General features: G+C 56.3%; 1 protein-coding gene across 3 annotated transcripts in view; it reads left to right on the top strand.

Annotated features, from left to right (window-relative positions):
• The first annotated feature begins 369 nt into the window (after positions 1–369).
• The window catches only part of NHSL3 (NHS like 3), a 29014-nt gene continuing 2571 nt past the window's right edge, over positions 370–26812 (top strand). Inside the window, exons 1-6 of one of the 3 annotated variants that reach the window (XM_081223920.1) lie at positions 370–736; positions 22649–22819; positions 22905–22960; positions 23253–23376; positions 23953–24069; positions 24162–26696. In XM_081223920.1, the coding sequence (XP_081080046.1) occupies positions 505–736; positions 22649–22819; positions 22905–22960; positions 23253–23376; positions 23953–24069; positions 24162–26696 (3235 nt within the window). In that variant the 5' untranslated portion in view covers positions 370–504. Of the gene's footprint in view, positions 737–1675; positions 1758–22645; positions 22820–22904; positions 22961–23252; positions 23377–23952; positions 24070–24161; positions 26697–26812 lie in introns of those variants that run through there. The other 2 variants (XM_081223919.1, XM_081223921.1) reach the window with 2 other exon arrangements.

The raw sequence follows: 26812 nt of genomic DNA, 5'->3' as shown, positions 1-26812 counted from the left end.
CCCTGCGCACCCCAACCCCTGGCCCCGTACTTCTCTGTTCGAACCCAGCTCTGCTCAGTGCCCCGGCAGGGACGGAACCTCGGTACCGCCCCCTCCCGGACCCGCCCCGCCCCGCGACCCCGCCCTCTCGGCCCCAACCCGCAGGCGCGGCTTGGGGGCGCGGGACCACCCTCCCTCGGCACCGGACCTCTCCCTACCCGAGTCCCCGACCTCCCGGACCCGGGCCGGAGGGCCGGAGGAGGCGGGGAGGGGCCAAAGGCAGCACCGCCCCCGCCCCGCGGCCGCTCCCTCCCGGCTCCGTCCCTCCCGGCCGGCCTCCGCGCCCCGCCCGCCGCCCCGCGGCCCCTCCCGCCGCCCGCCCCGCTCCTCGCTCGCTCTGCCTCCGCCGCCCAAACTTTTCTGCGGGCGCGTCTCCGCGCGGCGGCCGCCTGCCCGCCCGCCCCCGGCCCATGGGCGCCCCGCCGCAGGGGGCCTGACCCTCGCGCCGGGTCCCCCGGCCGAGCCATGGCGGCCCGCGCGCCCCCCGCCGCACCTGCGGCCGAAGAGCCGGGGGGCCCGGGCGGCCCCCCGCGCAGGAAGAAGTCTCGCTCCGGCGTGTCCGGCCTCCGCCGCGCCTTCAGCTGGCTGCGGGGCAAGCGGCGCAAGAAGGCGGCAGGGACCGAGGGCGCCGAACCGGCCGCCCCCCGGGCCAAGCAGGCGGACGACAAGGCCAGGAGGGCCAAGGGTAAAGGCCGAGGTAAGGCGGCCGGGCACCTGGGCAGGCGCCGGGCGGCGCCGAGGGTGCGGCCTGGGTGGCTCCTCTGGGGGTCCGCGGCGTGTCGGAGGTGGTGACTCCCTAGGCGCCGTTGCTTGGGGAGCGAAGAGCCCGGGGCTCAGTACGAGTACCCCTAGTCTGGCCCGCTCCGCTCCCAGAATTTCCCAGACTTAGCCCTGCCCCGCTCGAGATGGAAAGGACCTCCCGAAGGGGGCAGGAATCCCCTGGCTTAAGCAGGAAGTGCTGGCCGCCCGGCTCTTGGGACGGTGAGGCGGTGCCCCCTTCCCCCAGTCTCACTCAGGTTCTGCCCTCTGCTGCTGAGTCAGGGGGTCAGAGTCTTGACTCTGGCCTGGGGCCAGTGGGAGAGGCACGTGGCCTTGCATCTCTGGTGGGGGGGTCCCTCTGGGTCTGGAAAGCCAACTGCACTCAAAAGGTGTTTCAGCCGTCGAGGTGGATCTGGGTTCCCAGCCCCACAGAGGACCCAGCACGGAGCATAACATGCTTTAGGTTCTTAGCAGTGTTAGCTTTTCCTACCTGGCCCCCCTCACCACTCACCTGGGCCAAACCGCAAACATCCACCTCCTGGGGTGGTGAGCTCAGGATCTGAGCCAACTGCCCCACCCACCACTCCTTACCCCCGCCGTGGTAGAAACGGTCCTGTGTTGGAAGTGTGCTTGCAGATGGGGGAAACAGGCCCAGGTTAATGGAGAGGCTGTACCTGGGGCAGCGGTGGTTACCTGAAGTACTACAGCTAATTCCCTGCCTCTAGGCTCCCTCTGGCCTGATGGATGGGCAGCCTGAGGGGAGGGGTGGCTGATCTGGCCCATCCCTACTGGAATCACTTTTCTTTTGGCCGCTTGCTTTGTTCTTCCCTCATCTTCCTCTCTGTTTCTGTCTCCTGATTGAGGTGGAGGGCATGAGTCTCTGCAAGAGGGTGGGGCTCCCATGGGGCCAGCCGTCCTAGGAAGTCTACCTTTCCTGTGCTCCTGCTGCAGTGCTAGAGGTGAGGAAATGGCGGTGTGTGCAGGCCCATCCCATTCCGCCTGTGTTTACCCGCCCAGTGTCCTTTAACCACCTCCTCTGGAGGATAATTAGATGGAACACTTTAGGGGTCAGGAAGAGGGTGAAAGGCCTCTTGTGTGATTGCATCCGGCCTGATCTTCCTTTTGGATATGGGCCCTGCTCCCCTGCAGCCCAGCCACAAACAGAAGTTGGGTGCTGGGGCTGAGATGACTGGGCCAGGCCCCATGGGAAGGTTTGCATGAGGGGTGTTTCCAAGGGCTCTGCAGTCCCCACAATACATGAAGTCTGTCCCAGGGCTGCCCCACTGGGATTCCATCTGAAGTCATCCCTACCACACTCAAGGGGGCATGGGTCAGAATTGCAGCAGGATGGATTGTGGTCAGACTGTCAGGATTAGAGATAGAAGGCTAGTGGCGTACCCCAGGGCAGTGGACACTTTTCCTCTGGGAGATCAGCCTGGGGGCAGGGGCTGGAAAAGCTGACTCTGTAGGTCCCTGCTCTGACAGTCTGGGTTAAGGGTCACTGGGTCAGTGGCAGGCCTCCCCCTGCCTTGTGTTTGGTATTGGGTAGCACTGGGCAGCAGGTCGACCTGATTTGGGACCACGTGCACGGGCAACACCTCCCTGCCCCTGGCTGTTGTTTCCCCAGGTCTGGGGGTGGCCGCAGGTATGTCTGGAGGAAGTCCTGCTTCGTTTTGCTCCAACCTCCTATTATTCCAATTGTTTCCTTGTCACCTGCCTGGCCAAGCTTCTTTTCTGTTTATTAAGAGAAATAAATCCAATCTCTCTAATCTCCACTGGCACCGCTGGTCAGGAAGGGGAAGCCCAAAGAAGGCTTAACTCTTTCTGGGGAAAATGTTTAGAATGAAGATTGGGGGAGATAGATGGGGAGGAGGCACACACAGAAAATTCCTGGGAGGTCAGGGGCCTTTGCTAGGGAGGTTGTTATCTCCCTGTTCCCAGTTGCTGAACCAAAGACCCATAGATGCAGGTCTTGGCTTCTTCTTTTTTTTTTTTTGCGGTACGCGGGCCTCTCACTGTTGTGGCCTCTCCCGTTGCGGAGCACAGGCCCCGGACGCGCAGGCTCAGTGGCCTTGGCTCACGGGCCTAGCCGCTCCGCGGCATGTGGGATCTTCCCGAACCGGGGCACGAACCCGTGTCCCCTGCATCGGCAGGCGGACTCTCAACCACTGCGCCACCAGGGAAGCCCCAAAGGTCTTGGCTTCTTTCATCTGAGTCCCCTACTATAAAAGGGAAAACTGAGCTTGGGATAGATTTTGAGCCTCTGTTTTCCAGAACCCCCGTGCTCCCCTCACTGCCCTGCATAGACTTAGAAAGGAAAGAGAGGAAGTCTGACATTTATTTATTATTCTGAATGTGCCAGAACCCGCCCCGCCCCGCATCCATTACCTCTATTATCATTTACAACCATTTGCAGATGGAAAAACTGAGGCTCAGGGACAGTGAGCGATTGATTTGCCCACCTGGGATTTGAACTCAAATCATCTGACTCCAAAACTGGTCCTGCTTTCATGATTCTCCCAAGGACATAGACCAGGGGGTAAGGCTTAAAGATCTTCTCATCCAACCCATTGTACAGATGGGAAGAGGCCCAGAGAAAAGTGAGGGAACTTGATAGAGTAGGAAGAGTATCAGAGTCAGGCAAATTAATGAGAGTTCACATCCTGGCCCAGCAGTTAGCAAGCCCTGTGACACTGGGCAAGCAACTTCTCTGTGGCCTCACTGTTTCCATTACTGTCTCTTGAAGAGAGGGGACCTTCTCACTGGGGTAACCTTCCGGCTGGACATATCCTTGATGGGTCTGTGAGCTTTCCAAGATTCTTACAAAAGAGGATGTGAAAATTATTTGAAAGTGAAGTCACCATAGAAATGTGAGGGGTCGCTGTTATTGTGTTTGTGAGTTTATTCACCGGAGTTGTAAGGACCCAGTCTGGAAGGAATGGGCTTTGAAGCTGACAGGACAACTCCGTCCTGGGCCCTGGTCTGCCCCTCTCGGGCCATGTGACACCGGCAGGTTATTAACCCCTCCAAGCCTCAGTTCTGCTATCTGTAAAATAGAGATAACAAATCCTGGCTTGACAGGGGTGTTTCAAGGATCAAATTAGAAAACAGACATGCAAGTGCATTGTGAATTGTGGAGCATGGTCCAGATGTCAGCAGGTTGCTGCTGTTGTGATGCTGAGGACTTGAGCATTAGCTAAGTTTATCCTGATTCATGTTTGGAAAACAACTCATTGGTTACACCTCAGATACCCGTGATGATGATGATTATTGAGGGGGGATCCACAGAAGGTGGAGTCTTACCTTTGTCCGGGCGGAGGACTCAGGCACAGAAAAAGTAACAGACAAACAAACAAACAAACAAGCAGGAATCCATATTTTTCAGAAATATCATGTGGACTCTAGACAAGTGTGTGGGGAGGAAGTGTTTCTGGGACGGATGCCAGAACTGGAGCCTGGCAGATAATCGGGGGAGGCTTCCTGGAGGAGGTGAGCAGAGTGTGGAAGGAGGGCAGGGTGCTGGCTAATTTGAAGGGGAACATGAAGGCTGCTATGTGCCAGACCCTGGCCAGGCATGTTCATGAATGTTTTCCCTTGTTGTCCTCAACACCCTGGGAGGTGGTCAGTTACAAACATTTATAGGTGAGAAAATAGGCCCAGAGGGTGAAAGTAAGTTGGTCAAGGTCATTCAGCTTCATTCATTTGAAAAAAACATATTCCTTACTATATAGTGTCAGGTATTGGTCAGTGTAATGCAAATATTTGGGACAAGACAGGCAAGGTTCTTACTTGCATGGACATGATGAACATAGCGTAGCACTGACAGAGCCACTCAGTCTGTCTCCAGAGGCCATACTCTCCAAACAAGATAATATGAGGTTGGATGTGTTTCTGACTCGAGGAGAGTAACTGCTGTAGAGGGCACCCTGTGAGTGCAGCTGACAGATAGCCTTTGGTGAACCGGCCCCCAGGACAGCGGAACACTAGAGCACAGAGTCCTGGGGAGTATAGTCATGGGGGAGGTGGACAACGAGTTCATCCCTCCTGCCCAAGGAAGCTGCTTCCACCCACTTCCTCCCCCAAGTCAGCCACAGGACTGGAGGTGGCCGTCCGTGGGTTCTCCAGATCAAAGTTAGGATCAACTCTGGGGAAGGGCGTATACAGCCCTCCCGAAGGTTTCTCTCAGGCAGTGGGCAGTGGCTGGGGGGTGGGCGCTGGGGATGGCTCCGATACTGATAGAATTTAGGAGCTACCCTGCCAGGCTCAGCAGATTTAACCCCACGCACGTTGGCCACTCACTCAGGGAGAGCTGTGCTGGGCATGGGGTTATGGAGAGAATCCTGCGTTTGAGTTCTGCTTTGCCAAGTCCTGCCTCATTCTTGGCAAGACACTGTCTGTCTTAATAAAGATGGGGTTTAATGACCTCTGACCATTAGTGGCCCTTTCTCATTCTAGAATTCTGTGAGTTTGAGAATGGTCTGGAGGAGCAAGCTGGAAGGGGGAACTGGGGGTGGGAGCTATGTTCAGGGAAGGAGAGCCTACCTTTGGCCAGTCAGATGGACACGACATCGGGACCCAGTGGTCTGGATGTCATAGGAAGGTGGGTGAGGAGGCAGGGTGAATAATGCCAACTCTCCCTGCTGAGGAAGGGGGCTGTGTAGCTCTAAAGCAAAGTGAGGACCCAAAGGCACTTTGGTTAGTGGTCACTTTGCCTCTCTGAGGTCCAGGTGGTATCTGTTTGCCTTTCAATAAACACTCCATGTATTTCCACATTCTGTGCCATTGCATGTGCTGTTCCCCACCTAGTATGTGTTTCCCTTCCCTTTTCTATCCAGTACTTCTATTCAGCCTCAAGGCCTAGTCCAGTGTCATCATCTCTGTGATACTCCTGTGGAAATTATTGCCCCCAGACTTTAGAGCAGGGTGCTCAAGAGATTTGGAGTTAAACAACATATGGTTTTCTTTCTTTTTTTAATATTTATTTATTCGTTTATTTATTTGGCTGTGTCGGGTCTTAGCTGCGGCATGCAGTATCTTTTGTTGCAATGTGCGGGCTTCTGTAGTTGGTGCACGGGCTCTAGAGCACACGGGCTCAGTAGTTGCGGTGCGTGGGCTTAGTTGCCCTGCGGCCTGTGGGATTTTAGTTCCACGACCAGGGATTGAATCCTTGTCCCTTGCATTGGAAGGGGGACTCTTTTTTTTTTTTTTTTTTTTGGCTGCACTGGGTCTTCGTTGCTGCGCTCAGGCTTTCTCTAGTTGCGGCGAGCAGGGGCTACTCTGTTGTGGCGTGCGGGCTTCTCATTGCAGTGGCTTATCTTGTCACAGAGCACGGTCTCTAGGCGTGCGGGCTTCAGTAGTTGTGGCTTGTGGGCTCTAGAGCGCAGGCTCAGTAGTTGTGGCGCACAGGCTTAGTTGCTCCGCGGCATGTGGCATCTTCCCGGACCAGGGCTCGAACCCGTGTCTCCTGCATTGGCAGGCAGATTCTTAACCACTGCACCACCAGGGAAGCCCGGAAGGTGGATTCTTAACCACTGGACCACCAGGGAAGTCCCAGGATATGCTTTTCTGGTCACCTTCTTCTTGGGGAGGGGCATCTCAGTGTCCTTAGCCTGGGGCCTTGACTGATGTGATATGGGCAGGGCTACCTCTGCTGTGGGATACATCAGTGGGGGAGTGGTTTCCATAAAGGAGTCTGGGTCCACCTTCTCCAAGCCCCTCTGAAGTGATGAGCATTGTCTGCCTTGGGTCCAGATGGGAGAGGGGGTCTCACTAATTTATTTCACAAATACTTATTAAGTATTTAATATTAGGTAATAAGTACCTACTATGTGCCAGACTGTCCTGAGGATGAATGAAAGACAAGGTCCCAGTCCTCGTGAACCTCACAGTTTGAGGCGGGTAGTAGACATTGAACAAGTAATTAAGGGTCAAGAAGTGTGACTAAGGAGGGAACAGAGTGATCCCAGGGGGAGATCAAAGACGGCTTCCCCAAGAGGTGACACGAGCTAAAATGGAAGAATGAGGGGAAGCTGGAGTTGAGGGATTTGCAGAGCTGGAACCAGGCAAGGCTCCTGCTGAGGGTGGGGACCAGCTGGCTGTCAGGTTCTGTGGGCACAGGCATCACCATACCTCACTGTTCTGAACATCCTGAGGGCAGGCCCTGGGCGGACTGTCTTTTCCCTCTGCCCTGCCCAGCACGGGGCCTGGCACTAAGTGGCTTTGGGTGATAGGTGGGTAATCTGATATGGGCCCCCAGAGCATGGGTATCTCCAGATCCTGGGCGCTCAGAGCTGATAGCCTGAGATGTCACAGGGAGCCCTCATGGTACCATACAGATGGGCAACTGAGGCCCAGAGGAGGAAGTGACTTGCTCAAGGTCATACAGCCAACCAGTGTTGGAGGCGGAACAGGAGCCCACACCTGCCAGGCTGACCTCAGCTTCCCCACTCCTTTGTTCTGACTTCAAATGGAAAATCCCATCCCAGAAAGGGGCCTCGACCAGGGGTGGGGTGAGAGGAGCAGGAAGCTGAGGCCAAGAAGGCCTCATCCATCCCCTCCCTTACCTCTGACACCTTCAGGGGCCGGGTCCAGCTGCCTTTCCCCCTCCCTCCTCACGGAGGCCCTGGATCCCCACCGGTGGCACAGGGCCCAGATTCTCCTGGAAATCCCCTTCAGGCTGGGGGGCCCTCCCCCCACCACTCTCCCTTTCCTGCCCCTGAAGCAGGGCTGCCAGCGAGGTCTGCTGCTCTGGGGTGGCTATACCCTGTGGCCAGAAAAATCTCTAATCTGTTGTCTGCAGAGGGCAGGGGGAGTGCCTCCCCTCCCCAACCCGCCCCTCGGAAATTCCCCTCTCCCCAAACCCTGAAAGCTGTCTCAGCTGCTCTTGGCCTGTCACATGCTGAAGAAAACTAATGAGAGGAGGCATTGTATATTGTTTAGGCCGCAGTGAATGTGGCGGGGTGGGGAGAGCAGGTATACGCACCTCTGCCTCCCATCTGGAGAACCCATGGACGGCCACCTCCAGTCCTGTGGCTGACTTGGGGGAGGAAGTGGGTGGAAGCAGCTTCCTTGGGCAGGAGGGATGAACTCGTTGTCCACCTCCCCCATGACTATACTCCCCAGGACTCTGTGCTCTAGTGTTCCACTGTCCTGGGGGCCGGTTCACCAAAGGCTGTCAGCTGCACTCACAGGGTGCTCTGTGCTGGCATGGAGGGGAGATGGAGACAGCTCAGCCTGCCAAGGGTTTAAACCCTGAATCTTCTGGCAAAGTGCATGCTTCCCAGGAGGCTGCTGGTGGGGTCTGTTCCAAGTAGGACCTCCTGCCTGCTTTAGGATACCCCCTCCTCCAAGCCCCTAGCCAGCCGAGGCCTTTAATACTATCCTCCAGGAGGGTCACGAGACACTCAAGCCCTGCCTTGTGGTTCCAGGAGTTCTGGTCCATACGCCTACCATACCACCTACTTCTTCCCACCAGTCCTACCCCAGGCTCTCCCAGGCTCTCCCATGCACTTGACTCGTTGGTAATACTCTTCCTCCTGGATCTGGGAGCAAGCATAGCCTTTGTAGTGAAAGAAGGTAAGACTGGGAGAGTGCCTTGGACTCTCCTGCCTGTGCCTCTTCACCTCCATTAGCACTCAAGGTGCCATCATCACCACCTCTGCCAGTTTCTGTTCAACACGTAGGGATACCTACTGTGTGCCAGACACTGTGCTGAACCTGGGGCTACTAGGAGGAGTGAGAGGATCAGTGTCCTTGAGGAACTTGTTTTCTGGTTGGAAAGGGAGATACCAAAGCAAACTGTTGCCTTGAGACAAGTGCTGGGTTGGTGTTACACAGGGTGCCGGGGAGCCCTGAGGTGTGATCAGTATTGTATCAGCGGACAGCATTAATGCCTGTGGGAGCCCCAAGAACTGGGCTGGGGGAGGAGGGGGGTCAAGGAAGACATGGAGGAGGACACTGTCTAGCAGGGCCTTGAGGACAGGCAGAGGTGGAAGAGGAAGGAGCATGTGTGAGGCCTGTAGGTGTGCACTGGGGAGCAGCAAGCAGTTGTGTGTGGCTGGAGCTCTGAGAATGAGAGGGGTGTGGTCAGAGATGAGGCTGAACTGGTGAGCGGGGGCAGCTCCTGCAAGGTCTCCTGTGAAGGCCAAGGTACCTGCTACACTCCAGACATCCTTCTAAGCTCTTTGCATGCCTGTCCTCACTGAATGCATGCCAAGGGATTTGGACTTTACCCTTGAGTGTTCTCTCTGGCCCCCCATATCACCTTTCCCCTTTATGGGCCTCAGTTTCCCCACCTGTAAATTAAGGGAATTGGGCCAGCAGATCTCTGAGGTCTCATCCAGCTCTGCCACTAGGACCCTCTTCTCTATGCAAGGCAGGGAGCCTGCTGCACACAGCGTGGCATACAGTGTATGCTCAACAAGTATTTTCTGGGTGGATGAATAAAATACCAGCCCCTCAGGGACTGCACTGTTGTCAACCTCAGTCTCAGCAAGAGATGGGCCTCAGGGAGGGTGTGGTTCAGCTTTAACTCTCCCATTTTGCAGGGAGGGAACAGGGTGTCTTGGAGCCACTGGGCATAAGAGGCAGCATGGTGTAGTGGAGGGGCTTGCCCCGGTGGCAGAAAGGATGAACCTTAAGGGGATTAGAACTGAGGGCCGTGGACTTCCAGCCCCGTGCTCTTTCTCTGTCTATACCATGCTGCCCCTGGTTGGAGAGATGGCAGAGTGATCGTAAAGGAGAGTCCTTGCCCAGTATGTGGGGTCCTGGGCAGGTCCCTGGACATAGGGCACTTGTGAGAACTAAAGATGTGGGGGCCTTGGGCAACCTGGAAGTCTTTCAGAAGAGGTGAACCTCGGCCTGGGCTTTGAAAAACAAAGACTTATTTAATGGGAGATGAGAGAGAGTTAGGGTTAGATGCACACAGACATGTGCTTCCATGAATGTTTACCTATATGCTCCATTACTTACACATACCCCGACCCCCAAAGGTAGATAGATACGGGTATATCAGCAGACAATTGCACAGTCATATTGATACAGAAAAGCACATGCAATTACAGTCTTATATACAAACATTTTCACTTACATGCACTCAAGCAGACTATTACACACTCAAATACACAAAAAGCAGTGATATTCAGCCAGCTTGAGGGAGTCACAATTATATAGGCAAATACACAAAAGCACACATCCAAACCTATGTAAACAGACTCAGTTATATGGATACAGGCATGCAGTCACATACAGGTGATGACACAGAGAGGAACCCACATGTTCAGGGTCACAGATGAACAACTACACAGCCACATTCAAGAACGCAAATACAAATGCCCAATTACATGCCCTCCTTCAAGGTCATGGAGAGGCACAGATAAAGTGGTGGGGTAGGTAGCCTGGAGCAGTGGGTATTGGACTCAGTCTGGGTTTGAGTACTGGCTCTGTAGCTTAATGCTGTTTGACTTTGGGCTAATCACTTGACTTCATGGAACCTCAATTTTCCCATCTGTAAAATGGAGATGATAAAAGTACCTACCTTACAGAATTGTTTTGTGCATGAAATGAAGTAATGCATGAAAGCAGTTGTCACAGTGCCAGGCACATAGGAAGCGCTATATAAAAGGGTTCTATTGTTATTTTGAACACCATTACTACAGAAATACAGTCAGATAGATGTATTTGTACAAACAAGCAGAGACAGGAGATACACAGACACGTGACATTCACGGGTTGGTGGTTGGTGGGCCCTAGCAGCAGCAAGGCTCCAGACCCAGCCTGTCTGGAGCCTGGGCCCCTAGTTCTCTTGGTTCAACTTCAGTCCTCAGAAGCAGCCCCTGGCCTGGGAGAGCGAGCGATCCGTCGGCCCCACCTGGACAGGCCCGGCCTTTCCCAGAGCACTGGGCGGGGCGGCTCAGCAGGTCTCCCAGGTCCTCAGAGGGGTGGAGCCTACGGGAATGTGCGCCAGGCCCCGCCCCCCTGCCGGCCCCTCCCTCACCCCGGCCATTGGCCGCAGAGCCCGGGGGCGTGGCCGAGCTGGGGCTGGGGGCGCCTGCGGTGGCCGCCCGCGCTTCTCTTTGCCTCCCTCCTGTGGCTGCGGGCCCGGCTGCCGGGCTGGTAGGGCTGCGCTAGGGTTCCCGCGCCGGCTCCCGCGCCCACCATGGGCAACTCACACCACAAGAGGAAGGCCCCAAGCGGCCCCCGGGCCCGCAGCTTCTGGCGGTTCGGGCGGGCGGCGAAGCGGCCGGCAGGTAGGGGCTGGGGGTGGGGGCGGGGCAGGCGGGGAGGAGGGTCTTCCTGCCGCAGCCGCCGCCGCCGCTGCTGCCCCCTCCTGGGGCTTGTTGGGTGTGAGTTTGGGGGGCCGGGAATCCCCCGCACAGACCCCACCCCTCACATGCAGACAGAGACACATGTACGCACGAATACCCGCGGGCGGGCACATGTACATGTTCACAATTCACAGTCACATACACAACACCCACTCAGATGTACGGACATGCAGACACAAAATCACATACACATTCACACCCACACGATCGCTGTGGGAGGCACAGATCCTGAGATACAGGTACATATACCTATGTATACGGTTTACCCAGCCACACGAACACCACCACAGTCGCAGATTCAGACACATTCATGTAGGTACAGTTGCCCAACGTCTTAGGCACACGTATGTACACACAGGTACAAAACTGCACAACCAGCCAGGCCCTAAAGCACTTATACATACACACACACACACACACACACACACGCACGCACATTTGTTCCCCAGGCTTTAGCCCGCACAGGCTGAAAGTTTGCAGGCGGGAGGGGAGACAAAGGTGGAGGGGAGAAGCAGTAAACCAGGGGCTGGAGACTCGAGCCGCCTCCATCTGGCTTGATCGGGAGTCGGACTGGTTCTCTGGGCTCCCTCCCCACCCCCATCCGCACCGCCGCTGCCTCTCTCTGTCCCCCTTCTCCCCCCACCCGCGGTCCCCATGGTCGCTGCCGCATCTCCCCCTTTCAGTGCAGCCACCGAGCTGGAACGCAGCCCTTCCCGGCGTGCTGCGGGATCTGTCCGCGGGTCACATTCCATCCTCCAAGTCGGGGGGAGGGGGCAGAATTGGGAAGGCCTCCAACCCCAAGGCTGGGAGCCAGGATTCCTGGTTCCCCCAAGTGGGTGTGGCGGTTCAGGGTATCCCTGGGTCCCAAGAGGTGTTGGAGGAGGGGCTGTCTAGAGTGCCTACTTTCTCCGCCTGGTGAATCCAGACATGGGGTAGGGGGCAGGGTGGTGATCCACCCCCCACCCCGCAAGATAAGGGGTCTCCAACAGAGTCGGGTATCTGCTGGTTTTGGGGAATGAGAAAATCCCGGAGAAGGTGGCTTGGGGGGCCTCCCTCCTGTGGTGGGAGAATCCACCCATGACTTCCCAGGATGGCCTACATTCCTAGAGGTTCTGAATTGAGCCTGATGATCTCATCCCTCCATGCAGGGGGCAATAGAAAGGGCCTAGGCTGGGATTTAGGGTGTCTGGGTTCTCAGTGTGGCTCTGTTATGGGCTCTGTGACCTTGAGCAGATTGCTTTCACTTCTCTGGACCTCCCTGGCTCCTAGAGGGAGGCCTGTCTGTGAAATTAGGGCAGCTTAGCTTAGGTGACTTCTTGGGACCCTTACAGTTCTGGCTGGCTATTTCGTCGTGAAAGAGACTGAGAGAGAAGGTGGGCTTGTCCAAGGTCATTGCCGGCAGTGGTTTGAAGAAAAATCATGATTATTAGGAAAAGGATTAATTAAATTCTGGTAGGCTCTCTGAGGTTCCTCAGAAGCTGGGTTGATGAGAGACTCCCGGACCTTCCAGTAGTCTCCCTGTCCCAGTAATCCTGAAATCTAGGCTGTGCCCACCTGTCTCTCCTCTTGGAATCGGCACCAAGGGGGTGGGGCTGGGGCTGGGGAATCTTCATCTGCCCTCGAATGGCCACTCTAATCTGATGGTTTCCTGAGAACCAACTGTGGATCCAAACTTGTGACCATTTGTGGTGGGGGAGAGAGAGATTAAGAGGGCTGTGTTTACAATCTTCTGCCCGCCAGCCCTTACGGAAGAGGCCTGGGGCTTCTAGCATCTCTTGTGCTCTTCCAGTTCCTGCTGCAACTCAAGGGTGAACCAGGCTTTAAAGGTGTTCCTAAAAACCCAGAAAGCAATGTCAAGGCAACATAGAAGAAAGCGTGGGGGAATATTCTAGGCTATATGTTAAAAGGCTTTTGGGTTGCGGTCAGTTTTAGAAAACTGGGGAGCTGGTATTAAAGAAGTAACTGTAGGGTTGGAATTAGTCCTGAATTGTTGATTAGACAAGAGAACCTGGCCAGGGATGCATTTCAGCTCTGGGGTATGGTCGTGAGCAAAGGCATGGGGTTGAGACTGAGTGTGGAGGCTGGAAAGCAAAGTAGTTGAGGTTTCTTCCTTGTGCCTGGGAGGAGAAAAAGTGAATGTAAACTTCAATCTCTTTGTTTTTACTTGTGCTGAGGATTCTAAGGCTTCCCTGGCTTCAGCCTCTGCTGACACAGGTCCAGGTATGGGACTGGGGCTTGAGTACTTACTCCTTTGATTAGTCTGTGAAAGGATGGGGGAAAGAACGCAAGGCAAGCAGAGAGGGCTGGAGTCTACAGGCCAAAGGGAGCCAGTGAAGGTGTTTGAGCAAGTGAGGAGCCTATGAAAGTGGTATGTTAGGAAGATGGCAGGTGCAGGCAGGACAGGTTGGGGGGTGGGGTGGTGAGAGTGGAAGCTCATAGAACAGTCTGGAGGCTGTTGCAGTAATCCAGGGGAGAGGCTGATGAAGTGAGGGCTGGGGACAGGTTGAGGGCTGTGGGAGTGGAGAGGAGTGGCAGCGGCAGAGACACTGCGGAGGAGGTGGCAGAAGTGATAGGAAGGACCTGGGATTAATCAGATGTTGAGAGTATGGGCCAGAGAGTGCTGTGAAGGCTCTGTGCGTGAGGCTGCTTGGCTGGGGGTGGCAGCAGAGTTAAATGCTATGCTAAACCCTTTACCTTGATTAATTCATTTGTCCTCCAACGGTTTTACAAGCTGTAAGCTATTCTTCCCATTTTACAGATGAGAAAGCTGGAGCTCAGAGAAGTTAAGTCACTTGTCCAAGGCTACTCAGCAAGGAGGTTGCTGAACAGGGATTCAGACCCAAGCCTGTCAGATTCCAAAGCCTGTGCTCTTAATTATTTTAGGTGTAGATGGATATCCTCTTATGAGGGGCCTGCATGTCCTCCCGGTGGAGAAAGCCTGAGGCCCTGGGGGATTTGGACTCTGTGTGGTGCACAGGTGGAGGAAGCACTGTGGAGGAAGGGCAGGGGTTGAAGACTAAGCATTGAAGCCGCCAAGAGCTCAGAGAGGGAGCTGGTGGGCAGTGGAAGGGGAAACTGAGTTTCAAGGAAGGGTTGGTCCCATGTTACAGATGCCCTTGGACCACAGAGAAGGGTGAGGGTGAATAGGGAGAGGCCTTCTCACTGCTGCAGAGACATTGTAACCTGCTGGGATTGTTTGGCCTTGGTTCTCAGGAATCCAACTCAACCCTCCCAGCCCCAGGCCATCTGGGCACTTGGTCCTGGGAGGTATGGAGGATTGGTGGAGGATGTGAATTGGGAGCTCAAGGAGCACCCCCAGCACTCTGTCCTCTTCCTGTTCCCATGCATTATACTGTCAGGCTTACACACATGGCCCTCCTCCTGATAGGGTTTATTGTTCCCACTTTGCAGATGAGATTGAGGGAAGGGACTAAGTCACTGGTGGAGTCAGACTCCGCCCTGCCTCTGGACCTAGAGCACCAGTGACCGCAGCTGGGAGAAGACCTGCTCCTGTTACCTCCCTTGCCCCCTTTCTTCCTGTTTCCTCTCCTTTACGGGGGTGGGGAGACTTGTGACCAACGGTATGTCTAGACTTGCTTGTGGGAGCCCTGGGCTTCCAGATAAGGGGCTGGCCCAGCCCTCTCTGGTCTGAGGGATCTGAGATAAGCTGAACCCCCTTGCTGCCCCAGGTCCTGACCCAAAGTGAGGGACCACTCCCCCCTTCTAGCGGCAGAGTCATACATGCCAAGGGCTGCTTAGAGATCATCTCCCCAACCGTCCCACCTCATAGATGAAGAAACTGAGGCCCAGAAGCAGGCAGTGTCTGATTCAGGATCATGCTTCAACTGAGGGGCAGTGAGAGCTCAGGCCTAGGACCTCTGACTCCCAGGGCAGTGGGATATCTGGTGTGGGCTCCGAATTCCCTTTCCTCCCAAACAGGGGGCAGTTAGGGTTGCCAGATAGGGCTAGGTCACTGAGGAGCTGATAGGAAGCTGATGTTAAGCGTCCCTTATCAGACCTTATCTTAATAATGGTTCTCAACTCCACTTGAGATTTGAAGAGAGCTCCAGAAGTGGATGGGAGAGGAGGCTTCTAGGGGCATGGGAAGCACAGCAGCCAGTATGAGCTGGGCTCACATCCTGATTCTGCCATTATTAGCTGTGTGACCTTGGGCAAGTCACTAACCCTAGGGGAGTGCCTCTGTATGGTGAGGGGGATTTAGTGAGACCATGTGTGTCTCAGTCAATTGGCACTCAGTAAATGCTGGCTTATCATCGTTGAAAGTGAAAAGGCCCCCACGCCCGGATAGGCAGAGGCTCCCTCTGATGACAACACTGTGTTTACACTTGGTTGCGTGGCTTTAACTTTCCCAGGCACTCTGTGCGGTGGGTATTAGTCCCACTTTACAGATGACACTGCAGCCCTGAGAGGCTGATTGATTTGTCCAAAGCCTGGAATCCAGACCTTCCGACTCCCAGCCTTTTTCTCTCCTGGCTTCATGGTGGCTGCCTCTCCGGCATCTATGAAATGAGGATAATCATGCCTTGAAGGAACAAAGGAAAGGGCTTTAGAAAGTCAGGATCGCACCCTGGCCGAAAGAGATTATTATGTTACTGTCGGCAGCAGATACTGACCTGGAAACTCATTACCACATTTACTAATATTATGGTAGCTAATTCCTCCCTGTGTTACTGCCCGTTCCCCCAGGCGCCTGTAGGATGGGATCCTCCCCTTCCTGTCCCAGGCGCTCCCTACTCCCCAGTATTTACCTTAGAACCGGCCTGTCAGCTCTGCCCTGGCTAGGCTGGGGCTTTGCACTGAGAAGAGGAAGGAGGGAGATTCCCCTCGTGCAGAAGTGGGGTGCAGAGCTCCCCAACTTTGGGCAGTGACTGAGGCTATGGCCCCCTCCCTCCCACGCCGACCCCTTAACTTCCTGAGAATTAGGGTCACTAAGGCGTTTGCAGTGAGACCCAGGTTCTGGGCTCGGCCACTTCCTGGTTGGGTGACCTTGAGCAAGTCACTGTCCCTCCAGCCTTGTGCTCATTTGTAAGAAGGGAACTCACACCTCCCTTTCAGGTTTCTCATTCGCTTTCTTCGCGACAGTAGCAGAGGAAAGTGTTTTGAGAACTGTAAAGCGCCTCCGCCTGAGAGTTATATTCACTTTTGTCTTGCCTCTCAGAGAATAAAATCTACTTATGCTCTGGATTCTGCTCCTATGGGAAGGCTCGGGTCCCCTCTGGGCCTTGGTTTGCCCACCAGTACAAGAGTGAGGGGCTGAGACTTAGGGGCCTCCAAACACCCTGAATCCTGGCTCCAGAGCAAGGCCACCTGGGCAGCTGTGCCCTCCCCCTTCATTCCTCTCCCCTGAGTCAGGCCGGCCTGGCTACGGGGCGCGCCGCAGCCCCCGCCCCTTGCTCTGGAATGGGGCAGGTTGAGGCCTCACCCCGTGGAGGATGTTGCCAAGACAGTGCGTACGCATGCGCACAGGTGCACGTGCCCTTGGGGGGCGGGGGCAGGGACTCCCTTTCCTATTCCTCTCTGTTTCCAGGCTCAGGGGGGCCCCAGAGCAGTGGGTACATGCATCTGCCCTTGTGTACACGCAGCCACCCAGCAGGGCCCTGCGTGAATCTGCACAGTGGCGCTCGGGTGTGGGGGAGCGTGTGGACTAGGGAGGTGTGGGTGTGCTTTGTGGACATGGTGGTGAGAGCGCCAGCCAGTGGGGGATGGCCCCAGTGAGGCTTTTTGGAGGTGCGGTCTGCACACTTCTGCTGGTGGTCTGTATCTCAGCTCCCTCCGGAACTTGCAGGTGTGCTTCCTGGTGTGCTCTGCGTGGCCTGGAGCAAGGTATCGTCTCAGATCCGGGAAGCCTCCTCCCCTGGGCAGGTAGGGGAGGCAGAGGCTGCGTGGTGAGCCTCAGTCCCAGGCTGCACCTCTGGACTGTGCTGGGGCTGAAGGTCCTGGAACCCGGACTCCCAAGTGTGGCCTTAGGCAAGGTCTTTCCGCTCTCTGGGCCTCAGTTTCCTTGTGAGGTGCATGCTCTCCATCCGAGACTCGGGTTGCTGAGCCTCTCCCCAAACAAGCTACAGGTGTGTAGACCTGCGCCTGGGGTGGCTCAGAGGGACCTCAGGCTCTGGCCAAGGCGCGGATGGGGGGCGGGGGGACGGGGGGACGGGTGTTGCTGGGGGAACCAGACGCTATCAAGTGTGAGAGCCTTGGATCCTGCTGGGGAATTTGCAGCTGTGACCCCGACTGCAAGCTATGGGCCTGGGACCTTGATGAGCTGGTTTCCCCACCCCTGACTTAGCAGAGCTCAGCCTTTAGTTTCCCTGGTTGGGAGAAGCTGAGCACGCCTTTGTCCTGCATGGTTGGAACCAGCCAGAGCTTGGGAAGTCACCTGGCTCTGTGAGCCTCACAGGCCAGTTACCAGGAGAGTATCTCTGAGTACTGTTGTCAGATCTGTGAGGGTAGAGACTGCCTTCCACCAGCGCCTGGCATGGTGCCTGGCATGAATTAGTCACCCTACAAGTGTCGGTCTACTGCTCCTTTCTGTTTGAGTGGGACTAATAAGAGGGATGGATGGGTCTGGCCTAAGAGGGAGGGAAGAGGGGAGGATGTGGTCAAGAAACCTCAAATTTGGGGGGATGGTAGGGTCATCCAAACCTTCTTCAGAGGGAGATCAGGTTTGTAGCTGGCACAGTGGGCAGAACGTGGCTTTTGGATGCAAGTGGTCTTGAGTGTGAATGCTGTCCCGCCATTTACCAGCTTTATAATGCTTGCCCTCTCTGGTATCCATTTCCTCATCTGTAAGACGGAGATAAAAGTGCCTACTTCTTGGGAATTCCCAGGCGGTCCAGTGGTTAGGACTCGGTACTGTCGCTGCGGGGGCCTGGGTTCAACCCCTGGTTGGGGAACTAAGATTCCGCAAGCCGCACAGCATAGCCAAGAAAAAAAATGTGCCTACTTCTTAAGAGTGTTGTCTAGATTTCAATGATCTGAGGCTATATACTATCTAGCCCCACAGAATTTTGTTCTCTAGAGAATGAAGGCTCAGCTATCTGCATGAGTGGTCCCTGAGAAGTGGCACAGCAAATGGGGAAGGACCAGTAGGAGGATCTTGCAGCATGGGAGCCATTGTGAATTCTTAGATCCCTAGGGACTCAGAGAGAGAGAGAAAAAGGTGCTGTGAGAGAGGGGTGTCCTCAGGTGAGTCTGGGGGACAGCACTTTATAGTTCACAGACCTCCTCTTCCACAGTCTCAGCTACTCTTTTTTTTTTTTTTTTCTGGCTGCAGCGCGTGGCATGGCATGCAGGCTCTTAGTTCCCCGACAAGGGATGGAACCCATGCCCGCTGCAGGGGAAACACGGAGTCTTAACCACGGGACCACCAGGGAAGTCCCTCAACTACTCTTTTTGGAGTTGCCAGGGGGAATCTCTTTTAACACCGTCAATACTCAGCTGGACCTTTAGTACTGACCTCTTGGGGTTCTTTGAATAAAATCCTGACTCTGCCAAGGCCTCTGGGGCCCTACCTGACCTGGCTCCTGCCTTTTCTCATCTCCTGCTATTCTCTCCCTTGCTCATCATATTCCAGCCACACTGGCCTCCTCTCTGTTCTGAGAAAACCACCCCACCACTCCTGCCTCAAGACCTTTATGCTTGCTGTTGCCTCTTTCTTTTTCTTTTTCTTTTTTTTTTTTTTTTTAATATTTATTTACTTATTTGGCTGCGCCAGGTCTTAGTTGCAGCACGCAGGATCTTCGTTGCTGCATACGGGATCTTCATTGCGGCATGCAGAATCTTTAGTTGCGGCATGCGAACTCTTAGTTGTGGCATGTGAGATCTAGTTCCCTTACCAGGGATCAAACCCGGGCCCCCTGCATTGGGAGTGTGGAGTCTTAGCCACTGGACCACCAGGGAAGTCCCTGCTGTTGCCTTTTTCTAGAAGGTTCTATGCCCAGCACTTGCCCTGGTTGGCTCCTTCTTTAGGTCTCAGTTCCAATAGCCTTTCCTTGATGCCCCCTGAAGTCACCCACTTCCTGTCACGTCTCCTCAGCCCTCACTATCTAAAATTAGTTTGCTAGTTTACCTCATTCGTGTATTCGTCGAATATTTATTTATAAAAATTTATTTATTTATTTATTTATTGGCTGTGTCAGGTCTTCGTTGCTGCGCGTGGGCTTCGTCGCGGTGCATGGGCTTATTGCGGTGGCTTCTTCTGTTGCGGAGCAGGGGCTCGGTAGCTGTGGCTCGCGGGCTCTAGAGCGCAGGCTCAGTAGCTGTGGTGCATGGGCTTAGCTGCTCCGCGGCATGTGGGATCTTCCCGGACCAGGGCTTGAACCCGTGTCCCCTGCATTGGCAGGCAGATTCTTAACCACTGCGCCACCAGGGAGGCCCCTCATCGAATATTTATTGAACTCATAGTATGTGCCAGACACTAGGGATATACTGGTGAACAAGATAAAAGTTTTCCAATAGCTGTAGCCCCTAGTACTAGTTTAATAAATATTTGCTGATTAAATGAATGGATACAACAATCTTTTAGAGGAGTTCTTAGCCTTGTTTCCATGTGAGGTCATGACTTGTATGTGATGGAGCTGGATTTGAACCTGGACCTGACTTCCCTCCAAGTACCTTCCCTCCTGCCCCCCACTCTTACTGCCCTCACCTGTGGCTAATTCTGTTCTCCCTGCCTGGTGATCCAAGAGAGTCACTGAGTCACAGAGTGAGACCAGCGAGAAGAATCCTGGGCTGTGGAGGAGCAAGAGGTCTGTGTTGAAGGCCTGCCTCTGTTGTGTGACCTTGGCGAGTTCACAGTGCTTTTCTGGCTGTTGATGTTACATTACTGAAGTGGGAAGATAATCCTTTGGAAAGTCTGGGGCTGGACATTCACGTGAGGGGTTGTTAGCACCAGCCACTGTGATTCTGCTCTGGGCATCTCCCCGGCTTCCCAGCACTGTGTCCTGGGCTGGCTCCTGCTCCTCCAGAGACCTCTGCCAGTGTCCTTGCCATCCGCCCAGGCAGTGCTGGGCTTCTGCTGGGCTGCTCCATGCTGAGAGCCCCTTCCCCAGGGAGTCACCCTCACCAGCCAGGAGGACTTGGGGGTGGGCACCATGCCAAGTCTAGTCTAGTGGCTCTTCCACCCACCATCTGGCAGCTGGCACCCTTGCCTTAGCACTGGCTCATGACTGTTTAGAAAAGGACTTGGGGACAGGGGTAGTGGGCTGCCCCTGGAATTGAGTATCTTTGGCCCTTCTAGTCATCCTTTGCACAAGAGCCGAGCACCCAGAGACTTCGGGCCTCAGTTTCCCTGTCAGAGTCTGGGAAGGTGCCTGCTCCTACCCTGCACTCGAGGGGCGGGGTCGGTGGATGGGCGGGATCAGTGGTGAAGGTGGGAGGAGGACCTGGAGAGTAGCCCCTCCCCCTCCTCTGCCTGGAGCCGGCGCTCTGCTGCTGGGCGGGCGGACTCATCCCCTCAGCGCTGGGTTATGGTGAAGGCATCGCGCGGCGTTCTGGAGAGGTCACCGTAGGGGACGGTCCGAGTGGCGTCGGCAGTCATGGTGGTGTTCCTGGGACGCCACCTCCCGGCGCTCCTCGGGCTCTTCAAGAAGAAGGGTGAGTGGGTGTGGCTGGGGGAGAGATAAGGGATCCCCGACACCCCCATTTGCCAGACCCTTACGTAGAATGGGGGATCAAGGCCGGGGAAGGCAATGGGGTGGGGGATGAGGGCTGGTAATGAGGCCAGAGTCCCCTGTCCGCCGCGGTGCCTTTGTCCAGCGCTTTCCTACTGCCTTTGTTTGATTTCTGCTTGTGTTTCAGAGGATGGCTCTAGGTGTCTCTGACCTTGAAGCCTGCAGTCCTCGGGCAAGATTGCCTTCCTCCGGGGTACTCACGCTTTACTGGGTACATCCCAATACCTCAGTTCCAAGAGGTAGTGCACCCCCTCCCGGGTCAACTCAGTGTGTGTGGGGGAGGATGGGACGTGGGGAGCAGAGTCGAAAGGAAAGTAGCGCCCCTGGAAGTTGGGGAGCAGATCAGGGGAATCGTGTTTAGAGGCCGGGGGGTGAAGTTTTGAGGGGAGGGGCCTATGCCCTCCTCTTCCTAGGAACTGGGCTTTCAGGCCTGGATTAAGATGTGGGGGCCAGAGGGCCCCCAGTTTGAGTGTGATTCAGGAGTCCCCTCAGGAAACCTGGAGTTTAGTCTTGGCTCTGACTCCCATTTGCTGGGTGACCTTAGGCAAGACCTTTCCTCTTTGAGCCTCTTTGTGGACTTGTAAAATCAGGAGGCTGGGGAGAGGAGGATCACTGAGAGACCTCCTAGCTCTGACCTTGTGGGATTCCTGAGGATTCCCTGGGCAGGAGCTTGGCTGTTGAAGAATGCGCTGAGGAAGGCAGAAGGGGCAGTTCAGGTGTCTGAATTGAAGACCCTGATCTTGGGGCGTGGCCCTTTAAAGGGCTTGTTTTGTTCCTGTCCCTCCACAAGGTGCTGCCAAGGTCACGTGACCCTGCCAGAGCTTTTGCTTATGTTGTGGGTTCCGTGTAAAGGGGGGCTGGGACTGCAAAGTGCTGACACAGCCCCTATTCCCAGGATTAGATGCCCAGCTCCTCCATGGGCGGGGCCTGTAACAATGTCCTTTGTAATGGACCCCTCTGCACCAGGGCCCTGGGCCTCCAGGAGAGGGGGATACCTGGGACTGTTCCCCAAGAGAGGCTGGAGCTGCCTCAGGGGGAGTGGAGTGGCTGGGGTCCCTCTTCTCCCCTCCCCAGCCTACCCTTCCACTAAGGGACAGCTGCATGGGTGATTAGGGGACCCAAGTGGCCATATCCTTGGCTTAGCCCCCACCCCAGGACTTCCTGGGAATCTGGTTATGACCTTTGCTGGTGCCCACCCCTTCCTAGTGTCCCATGTGTCTTTTTCTTGGACCTGGGCCAATGGGGTGTACAAAGAGGTGGTTTGTTTTCCTGTAAAGTGGAGCTCAGGATCTGGAGACAAGAGAAATGTATTTGCTATGGGCTATGTGTACACTGGAGTGTCTTGCATGGGGCCCTGAGTGACAGTTGTGTGTATATTTGGGTACTGTTTGTGTATATACAGAATGGGGACTGTGGGTGTCATGTGTATATGTGGCGGCTGGGTGTGCTCTTGGTGTGGGTACACAGATGTGGTTTTACTTGGATGCTATGTGTTTGTATACATACTGAATGAAGCCTGTGGGTGTTGTGTGCATATATGGTGGGCATGTGTGCCCTGGGTATGGTGCCCTATATGGGGCCCTTTGTGTGGTGTGGGTGCTCAGATATACGTACACTTGGATTATAGCTTGTGTATGTACTTGGGGGCTGTGTATATTGAGTGTATACCCCAGGACTGTGGGTTGTGAGTACAGACTGGGGGAAGTAGGCACTGCATGTATGTGCAGGTGCCCTGTGCACTCTGGGGACTGTGGGCGCCCTTGTTGCAGTGCCTGTGCCTTCCCAGGGCCCAGATACCTTTGGGCCTCACTTTCCTTCCTCCTCCATTCCCAGCAGGCTCTGCCAAGGCTGAGGGTGACAAACGACTAAGTGTGGGGCCAGGCCAGGGGCTAGGGTCTGCAGTGGATGAGCACCAGGACAATGTCTTCTTCCCCAGTGGGCGACCGCCTCACCTGGAAGAGCTGCACACTCAGGCCCAGGAGGGGCTCCGTTCCCTCCAGCACCAAGGTAACCTCCTCCTCCTCTCTCCAGCGCTACTTTCAGCTCCCAAAGTCAGGGGCCTGGCTCAGCATACCTTTCTGATGCCTTTCAGAAAAACAGAAACTGAACAAGGGTGCCTGGGACCATGGAGACACACAGAGCATCCAGGTGAGCCCTGCCCCCAGCTCAGTCTTGATGTATTCCTCTCTCCCTGCTTGACCTCTGACAAGTATGTCTTTGAACGCTTCTGGATGTGTTTCCTTTCTGTATCATGAAAGGCTAGATGAGATGCCCCTGAGGGCTGGTCCAGGGTAGCTCTAGCTGATGCCTGCTCAGTGCTAGGTGATGCTGGGGCAGGTCGGTGGGGGGTGAATCTGAGTCAGAAGTTACAAAGGGGAGCCTGAGGAGGCAAAGGTAAGCCCCACTCACGCCTCTGGGCTGATCCTTCTTCCCTCAATAGTCCTCCCGGACCGGGCCGGATGATGATAGCATCTCCTTCTGCAGCCAGGCCACGTCCTACACAGCTGAGAGCTCCACGGCAGAGGATGCTCTCTCCGTCCGCTCTGAGATGATCCAGCGCAAAGGTATCCACTCACCAGCCAGGACTGTTGGGCAGGAGAGGGGTTGGTGGGCACCCAGCACCTGCAGCTTTCCCTTTTCCTCCTCATCTAGTGTTTCCCAAGACTGTGATTCAGTGGATTCAGGAAACATAGTACCCTGTGTCCTCTTGGAGGTTCATAATGAGCATTAACCGAAAAGCAGGACAGTGAAGAGTTGAGAAACCTGGTTTTGAGCCTAGTGTTGCTATTTACAGCTGTGTGATCTTGGGCCAACACTTTACCTCTCTGTGCTTCTGTTTGATGTTCTAGAAAAATGAGGATAAGAATACGTACCTTATTGGAATGAATGCCAAGTGTTTAGCATGCTAACACATTTAATAAGTGTTCTCTAAATGGAAATCATCATTATTGACCTAGTAAAGGCTTCCAGAAGGCTTGCAGAAAAGTGTCTAGCTTTGTTTAACCCAGCTTTGCCCATGCCTACTTGACTGTGGAAACCTTTTCTCACAGAGTTCTTATTAATATTCTGTAAAAGTTGTGCTCTGCAGAATGTGCCCCGAGACCTGCTCTAACAGTTTCTCTCCCTGGACTCGCCCGCAGGCTCTACCTTCCGACCGCATGACTCATTTCCCAAATCATCTGGAAAGTCAGGGCGCCGGCGACGAGAGCGGCGGAGCACGGTGCTGGGACTGCCACAGCACGTGCAGAAGGAACTCGGTGAGCGCCTGATGAGGAGGCTGTGGGCGGGCAGCCCTGGCCGCCCCGGCCGCCCCCTCTGCTGACTCCCACGCCCTCCTTGTCCATTCCAGGCCTGTGGAATGAACGTGAGGCACCAGGTACTCCTCGGCCTCCCGGTCCACGGGACGCTGTACGCATCCCCACGGTGGACGGCCATCTGGCGGGCCCGGCCTCAGGGCCAGGGGCCAGGGTGTCCCTGCAGGCGCTGGAAGCGGAGGCCGAAGCCGGTGCCCAGGCAGAGGCCATGCTGCAGCGCCACATCGACCGCATCTACCGGGATGACACGCTCGTTGGCCGGTTCACGGGGCCCCGGCCCTTGCCACTGACCCGGCCCATGTCCCTAGCAGTGCCCGGACTGACCGGAGGGGCAGGGCCTCCAGAACCCCTGAGCCCGGCCATGTCCATCTCGCCCCAGGCCACCTACTTGTCGAAGCTGATCCCGCACGCCGTGCTGCCGCCCACAGTGGATGTGGTGGCCTTGGGCCGCTGCAGCCTGCGCACGCTGAGCCGCTGCAGCCTGCTCTCAGCCAGCCCGGCCTCCATCCGCTCGCTGGGCCACTTCTCCTCGGTCTCCAGCCCGCGGCCCCGCAGCCGCCACCCTTCCTCCTCTAGTGACACCTGGAGCCACTCTCAGTCCTCTGAGACCATTGTATCTGACGGCTCCACCCTCTCCTCTAAGGGTGGCTCAGAGGGCCGGCCAGAGGGCTCTGTGGCCAACAGTAACGTGGCGCCCCCTCCCCTGGGGGGCAGCGGGAGGGGCTCTCCCAGCGGGGGCAGCACTGCCGAGGCCTCGGACACTGTCAGCATTCGGAGCGGTGGCCAGTTGTCCGGCCAGAGTGTGTCCCTACGGAAGCTGAAGCGGCCCCCGCCACCTCCCCGCCGGACCCACTCGCTCCATCAGCGCAGCTCAGCAGCACATGATGGGCCCCTGGGGCTGCCTCCCAAGCCCGAGCGGAAGCAGCAGCAACAGCTGCCCCGGCCGCCCACCACTGGCGGCGGGTCAGAAGGGATGGGGGCAGCACCCTGTCCATCCAGCTCAGCAGGGAGCTGGGTGCCTGGCTTGTCTCCAGGTGGCTCCCGGCGTCCCCCACGCTCCCCAGAACGGACACTCTCACCCTCCAGTGGATACTCGAGCCAAAGTGGTACCCCTACCCTCCCTCCCAAGGGTCTAACAGGGGCCCCTGCTTCCCCAGGCAAGGCCCAACCCCCTAAACCAGAGCGTGTCACTTCCCTTCGATCTCCCGGGGCCTCGGTCTCCTCCTCCCTCACGTCTCTGTGTTCCTCCTCCTCTGATCCGGCGCCCTCAGACCGCTCTGGTCCGCACGTGTCGACTGCCCTGGGTGACAGGTTTGTCATACCTCCTCACCCCAAGGTGCCTGCCCCCTTATCCCCCCCTCCCTCTAAGCCCAAGGGCCCAAACCAAGCTGCCCCTGCTCCAGTTGCCCCTGCTGTGGTCCCTGGGCCCATCTCTACCACTGCTGCCAGCCCTGAGTCCCCACCTACTCCCCAGACATCCCTAACCCCACCTCAGGCATCTCCCGGTGCCTCCAAAGACCAGTCACCCCCACCATCCCCACCCCCATCTTATCACCCCCCACCGCCACCCACTAAGAAGCCAGAGGTGGTTGAGGAGGCCCTGTCTGCCCCGGAGACTGCTGAGGAGGCCCTCCAAGATCCCACCTGGCCCCCACCCCCGCCTCCTGCACCGGAGGAGCAGGACCTGTCCATGGCTGACTTCCCTCCACCCGAGGAGGCCTTTTTCTCTGTGGCCGGCCCTGAGCCTGCAGACCCTTCACGGCCCCCGGAGCCCTCCTTAGCTACTGTCTCTTTCCAGAGCCAGCCCTGTGGTACCCCAGATCTTTCTCCATCTCTGCCAGCCCCATCTGCTGCTGGTTCTGTCCCAGGGCTTCAGGCCAAGGTCCCTCGGAAGGAACCGGGGGGCTGCAGCAAGGGTGGTGGCCTTCCCAGGGAGGATGCTGGTGCACCCCTGGTCACACCCTCACTCCTGCAGATGGTTCGGCTGCGCTCTGTAGGCACTCCCACAGCGGCTCCAACTCCAGCGTCAGGGCCGTTGGCCCCCCAGAAGCCACTGCGAAGGGCCCTGTCAGGGCGGGCCAGCCCAGCACCTGCCTCTTCAGGGCTCCACGCTGCTGTTCGGCTCAAGGCCTCCAATCTGGCTGCCAGTGTGGGCCCTGTGAGTGCCCAGCCCAATGGACCCCCTGAGGCAGAGCCGCGGTCCCCTGCCTCTACGGCCAGCTTCATCTTCTCCAAGGGCACCAAGAAGCTGCAGCTGGAGCGGCCCGTGTCCCCTGAGACCCAGGCTGACCTCCAGCGGAACCTGATAGCTGAACTTCGGAGCGTCTCAGAGCAACGGCCACCCCAGGCCCCAAAGAAGCCACCTAAGGCGCCCCCGCCTGTGGCCCGCAAGCCTTCTGGGGGAGTCGCCCCCCCCACCTCCCCCAGCTTTCCTCGGGCTGAGCCCCTTCCTGCTCCTCCCACCAACGGGCTCCCCCATGCCGAGGACAGGACTAAGGAGGATCTGGCAGAGAATGGAGGTGTCCTGCAGCGGGTGGGTCCAGAGGAGAAGCTGGGCCTGCCTGGCACAGGTACGGTGGGCAGGGAGGGGTGGGGTGTGGGTCCCATCACTGGTCATGGGAAACAGGTATCAGAAGTCCTGCCATTAGGGATTTGCTCTTGGATTCTGGTCTCGGGGTGCCTGGGA

This window comes from Mesoplodon bidens (genome assembly GCF_964165515.1).
Source record: "Mesoplodon bidens genome assembly, chromosome: 2".
NCBI classification, from domain to species: Eukaryota; Metazoa; Chordata; class Mammalia; order Artiodactyla; family Ziphiidae; genus Mesoplodon; species Mesoplodon bidens.
This window is presented reverse-complemented; position numbering and strand designations above follow the sequence as displayed.